The 19,790-nt window shown below is 37.4% G+C and overlaps 1 protein-coding gene across 1 annotated transcript in view; it reads right to left on the bottom strand.

Annotated features, from left to right (window-relative positions):
* Positions 1-622: 622 nt before the first annotated feature.
* Positions 623-19,790, bottom strand: part of LOC114065817 (monocarboxylate transporter 2-like) — a 75,905-nt gene continuing 56,737 nt past the window's right edge. The window contains exons 3-5 of the mRNA XM_027899990.1: positions 10,678-10,821; positions 8,300-9,112; positions 623-5,673 (exon numbers count right to left, since the gene is read on the bottom strand). Coding sequence (XP_027755791.1) covers positions 5,402-5,673; positions 8,300-9,112; positions 10,678-10,821 — 1,229 coding nt within the window. The 3' untranslated portion in view covers positions 623-5,401. The remainder of the gene's footprint in view (positions 5,674-8,299; positions 9,113-10,677; positions 10,822-19,790) is intronic.

The following is a 19,790-nucleotide window of genomic DNA, read 5'->3' as shown; positions in this document are numbered from 1 at the left end:
CAATTATTATTCCTGGCCCCAATCCAATATTTTGTGATCATCTCCCTCAACTGCCCCATGAAAGGAAAAACAAGCTAAAATTTGATATTATTTCTAAATTGAAAAAAAAAAAAAACCATTATTTTTTTAGGAATACAAAATGCAAAGTGTTCTGTAATACTTTTAAAAACTGGGTGTATTAACTTTATTAATTTCACTAACTCAGAAATTATAAGAAAACAAAAAAAGAAAGGCAGGCCAACATCTCACAGAAAGATCAGTAGACTCTGGATACCTAAATCCCACTTTGAATTTTTATACCAGATCAGTGATGCAAAAACTTCATAAGTATGGGTTAAGTCTTTAGACGTAATAAAGCTATGCCAATTGATACAAAGAATTTGGTCATAGATATGCATTGCCTTAAAATAGAACTGTAAGCAGCTTCAAATATTTGTGAGACTTTCTAATAGTCTGTACAGGTTTTACCATTATGCATTTTGTTTACTCTATTCTTCCACATTGTGCAAGTCTCCAAACTTCAACTAAGAGGTAGATGATGAGAAAAATTTGAACTGCAAAACTACAACATGCAAACTATGTTGAAATCACATAGCAATGCTTCTGCAAATTGTGATCAAAAAGGTGATAGTACATGCAAGCATTTTCAATGTATATATATGCACAAATATCAGAAGTGCACCCCCCCAAAAAAAATCCAGACAGCCTTGTTAAAACTGATATGCTATCTCTGAAAATAATTATTTTAAAATTCCCTTTATATTCCTCTCTGTGAGTAGAAAAATAGTCATCTATAGATAAACTAACAAAAGTTGCCTGATTCAGTTTTTTTATAAGCAAAATTGTCAGCGTCAGTTATAGCATGTTAATCTATAAAAGCAGTCAATGGCTTTGTTTAGTGAAATCCTGATAGCTGCCCCAAATCTGGCTTTATGTGGTATCTGTAGCTTTTTCTCTATCTTAGTAATACCTCTCGACTAATACTCAAAACCAGACCTGAAAGTAGCAAGTGAAAAACATTGCATTTGGCAGCATGGCAAATGTGGCATTTCAGGGAAAACAATTACAAGAAAGCATTAAAGATAAGTGACTACATTCCCGGTCCAAATTCTTTGTGTTACATCAAAATGGAGAATATGGTGAGGTGGTGGAGGTGGGAAACTTTCAGGAGGAAAAAGAATTCTCGGAGAGGAAAAATCATGTACATATTGACAAATGTTTTTAAGTACAGTAGGTGCTGATATGCAAAGCGACCATTAAGAGTCACATGAATTTTGAATCACAATATCAGTGAAATTGCTGCCATTCACTTCAGCAGTAAGTAGAACTTCCTCTCATAAGGACAGTATCACTTAAAAAATCTGAACATGAAGTCAGATTTTCCCTAGCTCTTTCAAAACAGTTCACAAGTCACACTCCTGAAATAAAAGCATTGTAGTCTGACTACTTATGCTACAGGATTTCATATAAAAATATGCTTTTTTGAACTTCCAAATGGAAATACAGAACTGACAGCAACTGTAAGCATAGTTCAATGCAAAAAGGTGGGAGGGATGAAATTTTTATATGTTCCTGAAATAATATGGAAAATTAATATTGCGAAGTCTTTCTCTGGAGTTGGAAAGGGCAATACAGAACCCTTCAGCTAGTAGAGAGTTCTACATCAAAACACTAAAGAGAGAAAAGTATCTGGATGTGTTCTCTAAAACAACTTGAAATTTAACCTTGATGTTAAATGGGAAAAAAGTGTTATTGATGTTATCCACTTTCCTACTAATTTTAAAATGTTGGTATTATCTTTTCTAGATTGATCAAATAAGAGCAAGAGGATAATTAGGCTTAGTCATATTGGGGCAGAGAAAAGAATGAGCTATACATGAGTACAGATGAGAATAAGACCAATTAAGGATTTGCTTGCACTGATTGACAGAGACTCCAGATTTTTATAGTGCATTAACAGATGCATGTGGTATGTCTTGAAGTTTGAGTATATTTCTTCATCACTGGGCGGGGGAGTCTCTTAGTCCTGACTCTGCAGTGGTTCAGACTGAGGGTGAGGTAATTAAAAGAAACCAGGGAAATTTAGAGAGATGGTGTGTATACTCAGGTCTAATCATAAAAGCAGAAATGTAATGATCAAGTGATTTACAGTATAAATTACAGGTCAGTGCAAGTAAGAGTGATATTCAGGGCTTTGAAGGCAAGTTATACTAATTTTGATACTTTGTTGCTCAGTATATAGTTGATTCAAGGCAATTTATTATTATAATTATTTTTAGAAATATGACCTACCTCTACTATGAGGCAGTTGCCCCCAACAGACGTGTTATTTGGAAGACATGGGTTTTTAATTGCAGGCAGTTTTTGCATAGATATGGTTCCAATTTTCTTCATTCATCTCTGGATTTTACCTTCTTTAATATTCAGTAATATCAAGAGTATGCTGATGGTTTTTATTCTGTTGTTAGTGTTAAGAGGAAAAGTAATGAAAGAGGCGTTAAGTAAATGTTTCACTTGAGTCTTCCTAATTTATACTGCTCCAGTTGCCTGCTGCATCATTTAGCCTTATAGGATTAAAAATTGGACATTGGTGAGTGGTGGTAAAGCAGCTCTTTCATTCCTATTATTTTTTAACACACTTTACCAGAGATGAAAGAGTAGCATCTCTGTAGAGGGTTTATAGAAATTTTTAATTCCTCCGAGATAGTAACATAATTTTTGTTACTGGTGGTCAGGTGTGTCTGTGGCTCAAGGAACTTTGTTTTTCCCGTATTTCCTATGCCATGTTGTATTGTATTCTGAGATCCTGCATAGAATAGGCAAGTTGCCTGCATACTTCCTGAGAGACATTTTTATCATCATTTTTACTTGGCAACAGCAACATTTAACAACCTTTAAAAGCTGACACTTGTTGTCTTCTACCCCGTATTCTTAATCATGCTGTTTTTTGCAAAGAGATAATAAGCACCTACAAATTTGCCCCAGACATTTTCATTCAGTCTCTGTATTAATCTCTTTTCAAATAATCTCTGCCTTTCTAACAGTTGCTGTTAAGAGCAGACTGATGTTCCCGATGACTACTCTTTAGCTAAAATTTCAGTTCTTCTTTTGCAATACAGTATTTATAACTGATATTCCTCACTGTATGAAATGTTTGTGTCTATGAAAGCCCTCATCACACTCTGGCTGTGGGCACTCAGGGTCTCCACAGGTCCTGGAATTCACTCGGTATGTTTGAATAGTCAAAAAAGAGAGCAATGCTTTTATCTCATGGGGTACTGGCAGGGCTAAGGTTCCAAGTATTTATTTCCTCTCTGAAGCTGGGGGCTGGGAGAAGAATTATAATTTTACTGGGACTAAATCATTCTCCTTTACACAGAACACTGCTCAAATCTGAACATACAAAACATATTTTCTCCCAAAACTCTGAAATCCTTATATTTTGTTGCTGATAATTCTATAAAACTACACGACTTGCTGGAGATGTCTGGTTTTCCTGAATATAATTCGGTAAAAAGTAGTTATTAAATTCCGTACCATGCTGAGAGTAGATTTGTGATGCTTCTCCCTCAAAACAGTGCTGACATAATTAAAAAGTTCAGCACTACTGTGGAACATCATAATATATGAGATGATAATGCAGAAAAACTGAAATAAGCAAAACCAAAATTTTTGCAAGAAAAATTAAAAGAATCATATTGAACATAATAACATTATTAATATTAAGAAATAACTTCCTAAAAGCACTCTGCTAGATTTTACTATTACTTTTTTTCTTCTGTTATTGGCACTTCAAAGTGTGTTTATTACAGCTAGGTCTCTGTGCACTGTATTTCCAACTTTTTGAGATTTAGAAGAGGACTAAAAGGAATAATATTCTTTTCCTGTAATTGAATGTCGGTTTATCCTGCATTAATGGTGCATAAATATTTTATGAATCAGACCCTTAATTTTCACAATTTCTGAGGCATTTATATGCCTCAGAAACAAATAGCACCTTTCCTTACCTAGAAATACAACAGAAATATTTTCACTTATTACCGTCCGAAGCTTGCACTTTTAGCTTTCAAATGCAATGCTAAATGATTTCTGTAAAGTAAAACTGTAGACTTATGCTTTCTTTTGTCTAAAGGAGGAGGACAATTGTGTACATTTTAATTTATGAGAGTGTCTGTGTGAAATTGTAGACACAAGACTAAATATCCTGCACAAAACCGATATGTCAAAGCTTTCAGACAAAGCTGCCTGCACAAAGCTTCCAGACTGGCATTGTCAAGGTGCCTTGCAGCATTTTTGCTCAAAGCAGCATTACACAAAAAAAAAAAAGAAGTAGCTTTTCACCAAATTCATGTGAAAGGGAGGTGAGAACTGGTATGAAGATATCTATCTGCAAAGACCTGAAGTTAGACCTTAAATCTCCTCTCAGAAAACCATCAAACAACTAATGACTTGCCAATAAAGCCAAGCATTTACTTTGAAGTCATTGCCACGAAACTGATTTGCGCCACAAAAGCCAAAGGTTAGTATCCTTTTAACTTCAGCAGATTCTCAGTCTAGTCCTTTTAGGAAAAAGGCTTCACAGTCTGATCCAAATCATTCAGCCACACAGGAATGCATAATCAAACTAATTGCCACACTTGTTAGCAATGCAAATCTTGGGTTTAAATCTTTTATGTACAGGCAGATTTTAGCTTAGTTTGAATTAGTGAGGTCTGAATGTATTTTTTGTTCAAATGTGTATGCTGAAGTACAATGTCATCAGCTGTCACAGGAGGAAACTACTTCTGGAATATATTATAAATCAGCTGTTTATTGTTTTTTAGAGATGGTGCCCACCAATTGTTCATCTTCTACTCTTAATTTTTACATCCATATTATAATTGTTTATATAGACGTATTTTTTATCTAGTGGGAATACAAAATACAAAAAAAGTTTCTGTGTGCTTCAGTCAGGTACTTGGTCTCTTTTGCAACAAATCTTTGAATTTATATTCTCTTTAATATTAGCGGTAAGTAGAGTTTGGGTAGATTATTTCAACAGACTTTAACCATACTCTAAAGATGAATGCAAGTATCTTCCCAAATAAGAGTAGGAGATACTTTTGTATTAGATATACTTTTGAAACAAATATTTTTGTAATTGGAAGGCTTTATAGTCTGGTTTACCTGACTCTTGATTGTCCAGAATCAAAGTCTGATGGATTCCCTTGCATGGGATCACTACCTCTGTAATCTTAATTTTGTGTCGCTGAAATAAATAGACTGTAGATAGCAATTTGACTTAAAGTTTTGCCATGGGGCAAAAATCTGTTCCCATCCAATATTGTGACTGATCATTATTACCACGAAACTTGGTCTGTGCCTTGATTCCTAATGGAAGTCTTCTGAGCTATAATGCAGATTAAATATTGGTTTCTCTTTCTGAGGGATCTTCAAGAGCTTTGTCGGCTCTGCTGGAAGCATCTTCATTCTCATTGTTTGTTAATGGTTCCACTTCCTTTGAGTCAGCATTCTTCTGAGCTTTTTGCTTCTCATCTTCTAGCTTCTTTTCTTTTGCCAAAAGCCTGTAGTTGATGGCATTGCCAATGAACAACCAGATACTGGCCACAGTCACAATCACTCCGCAGACAAAATACATGTACTGATATTCATTAGTAACATCTACTAACCAACCTGGAATACAAAGACAAAAAAGAGAAAGAGTATTTAGACTAGGACTCCAAATACAACCCACATCCTTCCCTTGGAGAAATATCTTTATATTCTTTGGTTTTGAAGTAGGAGCAGAAAAGCATTTTCAGCATGTTAAAATTTTCTAACATAGGCAGTGGAACTATAACAAAACCTGTATTAGTGAAGCTAGCAATTGTCATTGGAGTCACTGACAATTATAGAAGATTGAAGAACAATGTAAGTAAAGCTTAATGAATAATGACAGTTTTTTAGCTCTTTTATTTTCATTCTTTCATTTTATTCACGTGCTAATTGTGTTTCCTATTGTTTTGGAATGACTGCCTGGTACTCACTGAGGCTGTATACAACAACAGGATAAAGAGGTATGGGCCTTCTTCAGCTGCTGCCTCTGTTCATCAGCTTCCTGCCTTTCAAGTTTACTTTCCTGCCTGTCTTTTAAGTTTACTTTCCTGTGACTGGTGAAAGAGATAGAAAGGCTTCTCCTTTCAGCCATCATGCTCAACTGATGAGCTTTAAACTATGAGGACTGTATGTAAAAATTAGGTTCACACCTCTGAGATTAATTTGGTCATGGCAAGGAAAAAAACCCAGTTCTTTCTATTTATGAACCATTCTTTCTAAATGTTCACAATTCCCAAATCAACATTTGTACATATCCAAGTATTTAGCTCTGAACTCTGCTACACTATAACTGAAATTCACAGGATAACCTGTACGCTTCAATTTTGTATATATTTAGATGTTTTTACTGGGTTGAAGCCATAATGGTAACCTGTTCACCTGATACAGATTTACAAGCCATTAAATTATTCTAGACTGCTCTTTTTTTTTTTTTTCCCAACAAACCTAGTATTAGGAAAAACTCAAAATAGCACTGCAAGTGTACAATTCACTTATTAGTGTAAATACTGCAATTTGCTGATTTTTATTGATAAGCAGTCTCATAAAACTGATGTTTAAAAATGAAACTTTGAATTAGCATTACTTCAGCATATTTTAAAGAACACGAACTAGTCAAAACTGGAACTTAGCCTTTTCATGTGTTCATTCCTTTTGTTGTCTCTATCTAACAAGTTAAATCAATTATTCATACAGCTATAGCACAATCAAATGTTTTTCAAAACTCCTGAAAAGCTAATAAACTGAAAAATAAATAGTTATGTAAGCTATTACCCCATAAATATTAGATGTAATATTTTTAGAGTTAACACTGACTTCAGAACCTGACTGAAAAGGTTGGACTCAAGAGGTCACAGGCTCAGACCCCCCACTAGGTGGCACAGGAAGAGTCTGTGTGAGAAAAATATATTTTGTTCTACATTTACCAAAATGAATTTGTATGCTAAATGATGATAAAAATATGGACTGTCTTGAGAAGTACTAAAAATTTACTTGTACAAATATTATTTTACTGAAACGAGTGGAACTGTTTTGGCATATTTAAAATTGCACACAACAATGCTATTTTCATAGAAATACTGACAATAATCTAAAACACTTCAATATGTAGAAATGGTTTTAGGCACACATAATCTTACTGACTTCTGAGGCAGTGTTTCTGTGGGTATAGTATATGTTCACAAAGTTGGCAATCTCACTATCTTTATATTATCATACTGTTGGGCTTACACTGCAACACACACACCAAGATACACACTAGTGCTTCTCAACAAGATTAGAGTGTCTATTTTTTTAGTCTCAGATATCATCAGAAACATTAAAATTATAAAGCTTACTAGAAGCATTACTAAATATTGACTAAAAAGCTAGTAAATAGAAAATATTTTACATAAAATTTCATCATTTTTGCTGTAAGAAGTCAAGAAGTCATGAACGTAGTCTAAGCTATACATCTAGGCTCTCTTTAGGCTCCCCTTACACTTGAAAGAGAGAAGTTGGCAACATTGCCATCCTTCAGCCAGTTCACACTCTGAATTGCCCTATCTACTGGCTAAAAGAAATACGTGAAAGGACTGGCTGTGAGGAGAGTTGTGGTGTGTAATCACGCTAGGTCACAGCGCTCCTGGAACCATGATGGAATCCCACCATGCAGGCACCCTGCCTAGGCTACTGTGGATGCCCCTGTTCTTCTGACACCCCCCTGTAGTTTCTTCTCTCTGGAAATGTCAATCCTCTCTGTGTAGACAAACTAAAATTGTGTAAGCGAGTGCTCCTGGAGCTGTCACTAGGTTGGAGAATTTATAAGCCACTCTGTGAGATCTTCACAAAAATGGACTCAATCAATTCAAGAGAGTAAGAACTTCATTGTCAAAGAGCAAATTGGAGATGAATATATGTAACTCAAGGTTGCAAAACTAGCCCTGTGTGTTATCAGGAAAACATACATTTACCACATGGATTTAGAGGCCTGTAGACATGTGGTCTTAATCAGTTTTTTTTGCAAATGCACGCAATAAATGCCTTTAGATTCTGATGTGAACCTACAGCTGCAAAGATAACTGATGCAGTGTACTGCTGCTACACTACGCTTCTAGTCATAGCGAAAACATTAAATAACATTAAGAACAATGTTTAGATTTATTCAATGTTAAATCGCAAGATTATGCTGTAATGTCTGAAAAAATGGGAAGAAACAGATTCTTACCTCCTAGAGGAGGGCCTATGAGCACAGGACAACATTCCACAATAGTGACAAGTCCAACCGCACTGGAAAATCTGGAAGCCCCAACGAGGTCCATCAATGTCTCAAAAAGAACGCTGCTAACCATTCCAAATGCAAACCCAAAAAATACAGCATATATCACCAAGCCAGTGTAATTCGTTGCCAGAGGGCACAAGATATGACAGACTCCATTGTACAAGACAGCAAAACTAAAAAAATACTGAATCTTTGGCCGGATAAACCTGGAGTTTGCCAGGAGTCCCATTGAAGGCCTAGCAAACATGTCTACAAAGGCTAAGATAGATAGCAAAAAAGCAGCAGAATATTCATCAATTCCCTTATGCTTGGCATAAGGAGCCAAGAATACTATTGGAGCAAAGAAACCAGTGAACATAATGACATTTCCTGACAAATAGATCAGAAACCCTCTGTGTTTGAAGAGGGACAGATCTAGATACTTATTCATAGTTTGCCAACAAGACTTCTTGTTGTTTTTGTGCAAGGCAGAATCTCCTGTGCCTTTTTCAACATCTTTTTTCACAGTTGGGACTTTTTTCGGTCCAACAGGTCTCATAAGTGACCCAGCCACACAGCAGTTCAGAAGAAGTCCTCCCAGAATAAGAAAGCTTCCTTTCCAGCCAAAAGCATTAAAGAGGAATTGATTGAGAGGTGCCAATGTGCTCAGGAACACTGGACTTCCAGCCATGGCCAATCCGTTAGCAATGGGACGCTTCTTATAGAAATACTTGCCAATCATGGTTAAGGCAGGCTGTAAGTTGAATGCTAAACCCAGACCTAAACAACACATAAAAGACAATATTATTGCAGGTCATGCATTGAAAAACATATTGTACCACTTTCAAGTTATTTTTAAAATGACTACTGTCTGATCCAGTGATTCTCAATAAGGACAGAAACCAAGTAGCATCAGAGAATGAAATATAGCTTCATTGCTGTTTACATGTGTTAATGCAAAAACTGTGTCAGGTGGCATTTGGTCCATTGCCCCCTGCAGCACTGCATTAAAAGCCAAAACTCCTTGATGTGTTTCAGCAATGATAGAGTCAGGGCAATCATATTGAAAAGAATGATGGTATCAACTCCTTGACTTATCATTTTTATATTTGCTAAGGTATAATGCAATTCTCTCTTGGTTCATTTTATCGAAGTTATTAAATGTCACCTCAGCCCCAACAAATGTAGGGTGCATTTAAATGTATAAATCTCCTATTTTTTTATTTCCAACCCTAATTAAGGTCCAAGTTGTCTGCTAAACTGAAGCTTAAAATAGCAAATTATTTTAGAGCATATTCAGCTCCCCTTCCCCATGTCACCACTAAACATGGAAGAGTTATAGAGGACACACGTCGGATCAGACCCATCCACATCAGCTTAATGTATAAGCTGAACCCTAAGCTGAACCTCTAGGCCTTCTCTCTCTATAAAGACATCTGGGAAATAAGATATAAGTAGCTATGCATTTGCTTGATGGTGCAGAAGAGAAGTTTTCTTCTCTGATAGGCCCATTCCTGGACTCTGACTTTATTCTCTCAGTGGCCCCAAGTTTAGGATGCCAAAAATAAGAGCTTTAAGAATTAATAACTGAATAAAAAAGGACTCTTGTAGTCCCAACATAAAGAAAGATGAGCTTGAATATGTATTCATTTATTACCTGTCACCTCACCTTCCTTATTCTGAGAAGGGAGTTTAAAAAACCCCCACAACTTTTGAAAAGGAGGTTTTTTAATTTACTGGCATCACGATCACTTTAGTTCATTGCTTTAGGCGATATCTAGGCCTCAGATAGATAATTATGAATAATTTCATTATTGACTCTGGGCAGATTTTAAACAGAAAACTATTACATTGAAAGTTTATACTTTTCTGAGAGACTATATGTATGTACAAACCTAAAAAAACTGGTACAAGCATTCAAAATTTTACTAGAATTCTGCTAGCCTCTCTCACCCTGCTTGCAGTGCAACATGATAGAAAGCTAGAAGAATGAATGTGAAATTGTATGCAAATGACTGTAATAAGTGCTGTCATGAGCCAATCAATTTTTATACCATTATTATAGTGCGGTGCGGAACAGTCCATACATATATCATTGACTGAATAAATTCATGAATTGTTTCTATATTATCCTAAGAAATAATTTAACAACCTACCAGCTAATTTAAAGGATTAGATTGTTCAGGTAGCTGAAATTAACTGATCTTGCTACCTTCTTGGATTGCATCTGTACACAGAGGATTCTTGATCAGGAAGGCTCACTGGGAGAACATTATCAGAAATAATTTGATATAGTAATATATATAAAACATAATATAACATAACTTTTTTAACAGGACTCTTACCTCCAACCACACCAATACATATATATAGTTCAAGGACGCTGTTGCAGAAAGAGCTTGCAATCATTCCAAATGAACACAGGATACCACCTGCTATCATCACAGGCCGGCTACCATACTTATTCACCAAAATGCTGCTTATAGGACCTGTTGGTAGAAAGAAAATGCAGTTACAGGTAACAGGTAACTCCATCATAAATGTCTTCATATTTACAACATGTTGGAATGCATTTCTCTTCTATCTGGGAAAATGTTAAGCTGTTTCTATACCAGTCTGTCTTACAAACACACTCTGTGGATTTGCAGATGCATGACCCTGGTTGTGGATATATTGCCTCCATGACAATATAAATATTGATTAACTGTGGAGATGTATAAGAAGATTAAAGATATCAGACGAGCAAGAGGGATCATTACAGTTCATGACTAATCAATACTGAGATTGGTCAATGGAAGTTTTGAAAGTGCGAGGACAGAAAAATTTCAAGTATGAGACAGGTATCAAAACAATCCACAGATCAGGAGGAATCTCCAGGCAGAGCTAAAACCTGACCTTAATACTGCAGAGTGTCCTGCACCCCTACTTAGAACCATACATAAGCTTAAAACTTAAAGTTTGTCAAATTAGAATGTAAATCTCTGGCCCCTACAGCTCATTTTCCCTTACCTCTTCAAGAGGGGAGTATTAACAGGCAGTAAGATGACAATAAATTGTTTGGGAAAATCTAAAATGTAGTTTAGCACAAAGATCTATAGATTTTGAAAATATTGCTACAGGTTCATTTTTCAGTTTTAATTGCAATTCAGTTTATGGTGTAATTGCATCCATACTAAACAAACAGCTAGTGTGCAATTTAGCCTGACATGCATTACATGTTTTTTAAATGACCATGACTAGAATAGATGGTGTGCTACATATCAAGATTAAGAGGTTGTCAAAGCTCTTAAGGTAAACTTCCATAGCATCTGACTGCACTATATTTGGCCCAAACCATTACAAATAGTCTTGCTTTTGCAATAACTAAACTTATCCAATTAAAAACCAAACCAAAACAAACAAAACAAACAAAGAAAACCCAAACAAACAACCCATCATCATAAAACCAATGCATTTCAAACTTAAGATAAAGCAGGCACATGGCATAAAGTGGAATGCCATGCTCTGCAGCTGATTTCACTGCAAATCATTCACTGCTAACAGTACTACTAACAGTAGAACTTTTTTTACAAATATCTAAAGGAATAAATGCCAGAAACTCCGAATTTTGAAAAAGCCAAATCCAGACAAATTTAAAAGTGTGTTTTCATACGCACAGTGTTATTACAGACTCCACTCTTTGAATTACCTTAAATGTATTAGAGTGATACCATAGACCAACTGCAAATGTTAATTAGTACTTCCATATCAACAACAGAAGTCTTCAGGATGTGCCAAATGATCAATTTCTAGCTTACTTCCTTATGCAAAAAAGCTTCCACAATAGAGTTTCCCTGTGCCTGCCTGTGTTTTCTAATAGCTTCTGAATACAGAGGTCAGCTTGAAATTAACTTGACTGGAAAGCAAAGATTTGAGTGATGTTTAGATCTTGGTTTGTGCATTCACTAAATAGCTTGGGTGCCAAGGAGTCCAGGGAAGCTCCCATAGGCTTCCTGTCCAAGCAGCACAGTCACTGGCCAGTACGCTCAGCCTGTCACCAGTAAACGCAGTCTATTTTTCTGCCCAATTCAAGGTAGGTAGGGCATAGAGGATAAACAGAGTGTCTATTTTACTTTGAAGGTAAAGCATTCTCAGACTTAAGGCATTAGGGCTCATCTCACAGACAGAAGCACACGAGATGGTCTCAGCTGCTCACTGAACTGCAGCTGAAGCATAACCATATATTGAAATGAACAGACTTAAACATCCACAGCATGGAATGGACCACCAAAGAGGTAAAACCCCAGAGATTTATTAAAAGACTTTAAAACACTTATGAAGCACTAAAACATGTAACCAACAGCTTATATCATGACATATCTAACATTTCATTACTTCCTTTTGGGGGGAACCACTGAGCAGAACTGTGACAAGGTAGGCTTTCCCCTTTGAGGTCATATAGAGAAAGCAGTGAAACATGAAGGACGGAGAAATTACACTGTAAGCACACCCTAAATATATCACGTTTACTTGTCTTAATAAACTTGTGCTCTCATAACTATGCTGAAGCATAACTTCAATTACAATTTTTTTATTTATTTATAGAGCTATGTTTGGAAAATCAGTGGTTTGCTCATGTTTGAATTAGAAAGAAAGTCTTTTTGAAAATATTTTCCCTGAGTCAAAGAAAGACCCTTTTAACTGGAACTCTGCAAAAAGATTTAACTGTTCTTATTGCTAAACATGATAACAGTATTTCACTTAAAAGATATCAAAAAATGATTTTAAAATTATTTTTAAAAAATTATTTCCAAGCTCTTCCTGTGATGAGATGGAAGTATTTAAAAAATTGAAAATGAAAAATTTATTTAATTTGTTAACATTCTGACCTTCTCTCAAACTATTGTTGCAATAACTGTTGCCTTGCTGTAGTCTTGTTTAAAATGTGATAAGCAGGTTGACAATTTTCTTCTGACATCTGTGCATACACTTGGTTTTGGAGTCTTATAAAATACTGCATATTCATACCTTAACATATATGAATCTACATAAATTCCAGCTGTTTGCCTGCTATCATATGTATTATAGCCATGTACAAATTTCATTTCACATGTAATATCTTCTGCAATTATTTAAGCAATCCTTGCATGCCAGCATGGGTCTATATTCCTCAAATATTTTTTCTTCTTAGCTAAAGGAAGATTAAACTGTTTATATACTCTAACACTGCCAAAATCTTGCTATATATTAATGCATATTGATGCACTGAAGCACTGCTGGATCTTGGAATCTGCTTTCTCAAAGCCTGAAGTAACTGCATAACAGATGTTAAGTCAGGAGACCCACAAGAATATTAATTCTGATTTCTCCCTTAACGCCTACAAACCATCAGCCACAAAAGATTATGCACTCCCTAAACCAAAGTTAAGACCATTATCATAATATGCTAACACTCTCCCAGCTGTATTTTTGTTTTATATCTTTCCGTTTCAGGCAAATGACCAGGCTATGAGAAGAAATAAAACAGCAACTATAAGTGGTGCCACTGAAGAACAGTTTCAGGAAAGGCTGTGCAGCAGGACACAAATGCTTTAGAAGGAAAATAAAAATAGCAGTTTTTCACATTGTTCATCATACATCAAGGGAAAGATGGCAAAAGTTATTTCAGCTATGTGAGCAGAGACTGGATCATGAATTTTGGAGCTGTGTATGATTTCCTGCTTTATACAAAGTCTATACACATCTAAAACCTATGTTCTGTTTTGATGGCTCAACAGAGCACTCACTTGTACCTGTGTATTGTGCAAAATGTGAGGACGAAGTTGCTGTCACTGGTCTTCAGGGAATAACAAGATGTCTCAGAATCACAGAATTAGATGCAAAGTTGGGAGGGACTCAAAAGGGTCATCGGGTACAACTCCTAGCCCTAAAAAGACCATCCACAAGAGTCACACCATGTTCCCAAGAGTATTGTCCAAACACTTCTTGAACTCTGTCAGGCTTGGTGCTGTGACCACTTCCTTGGGGAGCCTGTTCCAGTACCCAACTCTACCCTTGGTAGGGCAGAAGGATCTGCTAACCTAAACCTCCCCTGATATAACTTCAGGCCATTCCCTTGGGTTCTGTTACTGATCATTGCAGAGAAGAGATCAGTGCCTGTTCCTCTTCTTTCCCTCATGAGGAACTTGTAGACTGTGACGAGGTCTCCCCTCTGTCTCCTCTTCTCCAGGCTGAACAGATCAAGTGCCCTCAGCTGCTCCTTCTATGGCTTCCCCTCAAGGCCCTTCACCATCTTTGTTGCCCTCCACTGTACACTCTCTAAGAGCTTAATATCTTTCTTATATTGTGGTGCCCAAAACTGCCCTAATATTTAAGGTGAGGCTGCACCAGTGCAGAGCAGAGCAGGACAATCACCTCCCTCAACCAGCTGGCAATGTTTTGCCTGATGCCTCCCAGGACATGGTTGGCCCTCCTGGCTGTCAGGGCACTGCTGACATATTCAACTTGCCACTGACCAGGACTCCCAGGTCCCTTTCCATGGCACTGCTTTCCAGCATCTTATTCCCCAGTTTGTATGTACATCAGGGTTGCCCCATCCAAGGTGTAGAATTTGGCACTTTCCCTTGTTGAACTTCATATGGTTGGTGATTGCCCAGTCCTCCACTTGTTGTAATCTCTCTGCAGGGCCTCCCTGCCTTCGAGGGAGTCAACAGCTCCTCACAGCTTTGTGTCATCTGCAAACTTGCTCAGTATCCCTTCCAGTCCTGCTTCCAAGTCATTCATGAAGATGTTGAAGAGAGCAGGGCCTAAGTTGGAGCCCTGCAGAACCTCACTAGTGACAGGTCAAAGTCTGTTGTTACCCCATTCACTGTTACCCTCTGTGTTCCACCCCTGAGCCAATTGCTCACCCTCCACATGATGTGTTTATCCAGCTGTGCTGGACAGTTTAACCAGAAGGATCCTGTGAGAGAAAGTACCGAAAGCTTTACTGAAATCCAGAAAGATTATATCAACTGGCTTCCTTTGGATCAGCTAGGTGGGTTACCTCGTCATCAAAGGAAATCACGTTTGATAAGCAGGACTTTCCTCTCATGAAGTCGTGCTGGCTGTGACCAATGACTGCGTTGTCTTTCAGGTGTTTTTCAATACCTCCCAGAATAATCTTCTCCATAACTTTATCAGGCATGGAAATGAGACTGACAGACCTGAAGTTTCTGGAGTCTTTTTCTTGCCCTTCTTGAAAATTGGGACAATGTTTTCCAGCTTCCAGTCAGCTGGGACCTCTCTGGATTCCCAAGACTGCTTGAAAATCATTGCGAGAGCTTTTGCAATGACATCAGCCAGACCTTAGAAGATTCTGGGATGAATCCCATCAGGCCCCAGAGATTTATAGGGATCCAGATGGAGCAGCAGATCCAGCACAATTTCAGGGTTAACTGGGAGTTGATCATTCTTGCAGTCATGGTCCTCCAGCTCAGGGCACTGAGACCCCCTTGGTCCATCATTCATGTTGATGACAGAGTCAAAGAAAGCATTAAACACCTCTGCCTTGTCTCTGCCCCTGTTTGCGAGGTGACCATCCTCGTTCAACTGTAATTGGCCTATGATACTTCTATACTGCCTATTGCCATGAATGTATTTGAAAAAACTCTTTTTTGTTGTCCCCCCCATTTCTGGCAGCTTCAATTCCAGTTGAGCTTTGGCCACACAAATTTTCTCCTTATAGAGGAAAGGCAAAATCTCTGTATTCTTTCCATGTCACTTGACTTTTCTTCCACTGGGCATACACCTTCCTTTGTTGCCTAATCTCCAAGATCCCTGCTCAGCCAAGGGCCTTCTGCCTCGCCTGCTTGACTTCTGACATTTGGGAATTGCTTCATCCTATGCCCTTAGGAACTGATGTTTGAAAAGTGACCAGCACTGATATCCCCCAGCACCTGCAAAAACATTTTTCCAGGGGACCTTGCTCACTAGTTCCCTGAACAGCCTGAAGTCTGCTCTCCTCATGTCCAGAGTTGAGGTTTTGCTGGCACTTTTCCTCCTGTCAACAGAAATTTTAAACTCTATCCCTTCGTGGTCACTGTGGTCAAGACGGTCACCAATCTCCACTTCCCTCATGAGATCCGCTCTGTTGACAAGCAGCAGATCAAGGAGGGAATCTTTCCAAGTTGGCTCTCTAAGGACCAGTTCCATAAAGTTGTCATCCAGGTTTTTTAGGCACCTCCAGCCTGGGTTGTGCCAGCTGTGTGATGCTGCCAGTTAATTTCTGTCAAGTTGAAGTCCCTCATAAGGACAAGGGCAGTTGATTTGGAAGTGTCCTTTAGTTCCTCAAAGAATAATTCATCAGTGTCATTGTCCTGACTGGAAGGTCTATAACAGACTCCCACAGTGACATTGGCATTATTTGGTCACCAGAGGTATCAGATAATTATTATTTGGTACCCAGAGGCTACAGGGCAACGGTGCCATTGCCATCTGTGAGCTCCATACATTGTAGCCCTTCTATTACATACATACATTCTATTACTATTGCCACCTCTCTGCCTCTTCTGCCCTGTCTATCCCTCCTTAAGAGCCTTATTTGTCATCCTCCAGGTTGCTCACACTCCCTGGAACCACTTAAATGTCCCTCAGTTGTTCCTGGCAACACCCCCTCCTTGCCTGGCTGGCTGCTGAGGGTTTCTGGGGCTGCTGCACAGGTTCCTGAACTCAGGAACTCCCCTGTACAGCTTATAAATGAGACCAATTATTGCATACAATAACAAAGATAGCAATAATCCATATTTTCCTCTCACTTCCAAGTTCAACTTTTCAACTGCCATTTAAATCTTCCTTCTTCTGCTAAGCTTTAGTTTGTAAATGAAAAACAATAAAAAGGCTATATAACTGAATAATAAATAGATTTATAAATAAAATATTTGAACGAATAATCATGTTTTTTCCCTTAAAAGATGCCTATTGTGCTAATATGGTTTAAACACAACTTGAACGTTAAAGTTTCTTTTTGAAGAAACATACTGCTTTCTATTTTGTGGAAATGAATAGAAGCATCAAACTACGCACTATAAATTTAATATGCTTCCTCATATAGTTAGACTCAGAGATACACACATACTTATATACACAGAGCTATCCATTTATTTTCTTTTTTCACACCTAAGCAAATATACACTTCAAAAAATTATCTGACTCTGGAGAGGATGCAACATCTTTATGACTAGTATCAATAAAAAATTAAAGGATACAAATGAGATAACAATATTTCCCTTTCATAATACCTTGAGGTAATAGTACAGGTAGATCAGTTTTAAGGCTATGAAAGAGAATAAAGGAAGATTTATTTGGCATAAAATCTCTATCTTGCTCAGCTCACAGGTCAAATAACACAAGTCCAAATGCATTAGGTACACTCCATTAATTTGTAAGAGAAATAGAATCTAGGACACTTGAATTCTTGCTGCCTTTTCTTTTTCATCAATGTTTTTCTTACCAAAATGAAAAAAAAAAACAAAAACAAACAACTTTAGACAGTTCTCCCACAAATAGTCAACACTTTCTCTGAGGGATGAAAAAATGTATAATAACTAGTCAGAATGGTTCCAATAGTAGGGATTGGATTCTAGCAGTATCAAACTGTCATTATTACATGTCATCTTTGGATCTAATCTATTTTTATATTTACTGTAGGAATGAAAGTTTCTTTAGAAGTTTATAATCTAGGTTTTAGTGCTTAATTTACTTTGTAGAATCATAGAATCTCCTAGGTTGAAAGGACCTCGAGATGGTTAGAGGGATGGAGCACCTCTGCTATGAGGAAAGGATAAGAAAATTGGGATTGTTTGGCCTGGAAAAGAGAAGGCTTTGGGATGACCTAATTATGGCCTTCTGGTACCTTGAAGGAGCCTACACAAAAGATGGGGAAAGAGTTTTTGCAAGGGCCTGTAGCGATAGGACAAGGGGGAATGGATTCCAACTGAGAGAGAGTAGGTTTAGATTAGATATCAGGAAGAAAATCTTCCCTGTGAGATTGGTGAGGCACTGGAAGGAGTTGCCCAGAGAAGCTGTGGAAGCTCCATCCTGTGAGTGTTCAAGGCCAGGCTGGATGGGGCATTGAGCAACATGATGTAGTGGGAGGTGTCCCTCTCCATGGCAGTGGAGTTGGAACTAGATCAAAGAATCATAAAGTCATAGAATGGCATGGGTTGGAAGGGACCTTAAACATCACCTAGCCCATCATGACTCTGACCCATTGACCACTACCCTCTGGATGTGACTGTCCAACCACTTTCTTGTCCATCTAACAGTCCAGACATTAAGCCCCTCTCTCTCCAATTTAGAGAGAAGGATGCTGCAGGGTACCATGTCAAAGGCTTTACAGAAGTCCAGATAAACTACATCTATAACCCTTCCCTTGTCCACTGATATGGTCACTCCACAATAGAGGGCCAACAGATTGGTCAGGCAGGCCTTGCCCTTGGCAAAGCCATGCTGATTGTCTCAAATAACCTCCCTGTCCTTCATGTGCCTTAGCACAGCTTCCAAGAGGATCTGTTCCATTTGTCCTAGTTTGATTTGTCATTTCTGTAATGCAGTGATATAATTAAAAATCATTCTGTAATTTGTTTCACATATTGCCGGTACATTCATGCTTTTTATTTTTATACCTGCATTAATTTTAGCATGGAACTAGAGATGAACTTACGTGATAAAACGGTAATTTTTTAAACATATATTGGCAATGTCATTACAGTGTTCATAGTGTCATCGACCCAAAGTAACATGACTCAGTCTGAACAATATGACATTTATTTAAATTAAGTGGCTGAAAGAAATTGAAAATAAATGCAATATACTATTCCAAATTGCACTAATGCTACATTGTAGATTGCATTCTGTCAAGTTTAGTGATTTAAATACATTTTCAGACAACAACTGCTCTGCAAAGTCAATGCAGATATCTTTCCAGCCCAGTTCTATTTTTTATTTCTGTTTCCTACAAAGCTGAAAAACCCAAGGAGCTCCAAGAATCAATAGTATCAACTACTTACTAAGATAAGTTCAACTTTCTCTTTCTTTTCCTCTTTCCCTTTTTTGTTTTCCTTATTTTTTATTTACAAAATATAAAATCCACTTGCAAAAACTCATTCAACCGCAAAGGCTTTAAGCAAGTATTTAGTACTGCTATTGGACTGCTATCTCTGGCATTCAGAGGAAAGGCAACTCAAAATTGATTCTGAACATGTTTAAAACCTGTTCATTAAGTTGGAAAAACCTTCAAATATGCTGTTTTTCTCAAGCAAGACTAAGTCAAATTACTAAGCATTCTGTGACAGTCTTATCCCTAGTTCAAAAACCTTTCACTAAATTCTTTCAGTACTCTTGGGCAGGCTTTAGAAAAGGCAGATAGAAAAAAATCCAAAAATAGTATCAATAATTTGAAAATATTAAAATGTTATGCCTCTATTTTTGCGCTAGATTC

Source organism: Empidonax traillii, unplaced genomic scaffold (assembly GCF_003031625.1).
Source record: "Empidonax traillii isolate 1590-97213 ecotype Southwest subspecies unplaced genomic scaffold, ASM303162v1 scaffold699:size334557, whole genome shotgun sequence".
Lineage (NCBI taxonomy): Eukaryota > Metazoa > Chordata > Aves > Passeriformes > Tyrannidae > Empidonax > Empidonax traillii.
Note: the sequence above shows the minus strand (reverse complement) of the source record. Positions and strands in the feature narration are given on the sequence as shown.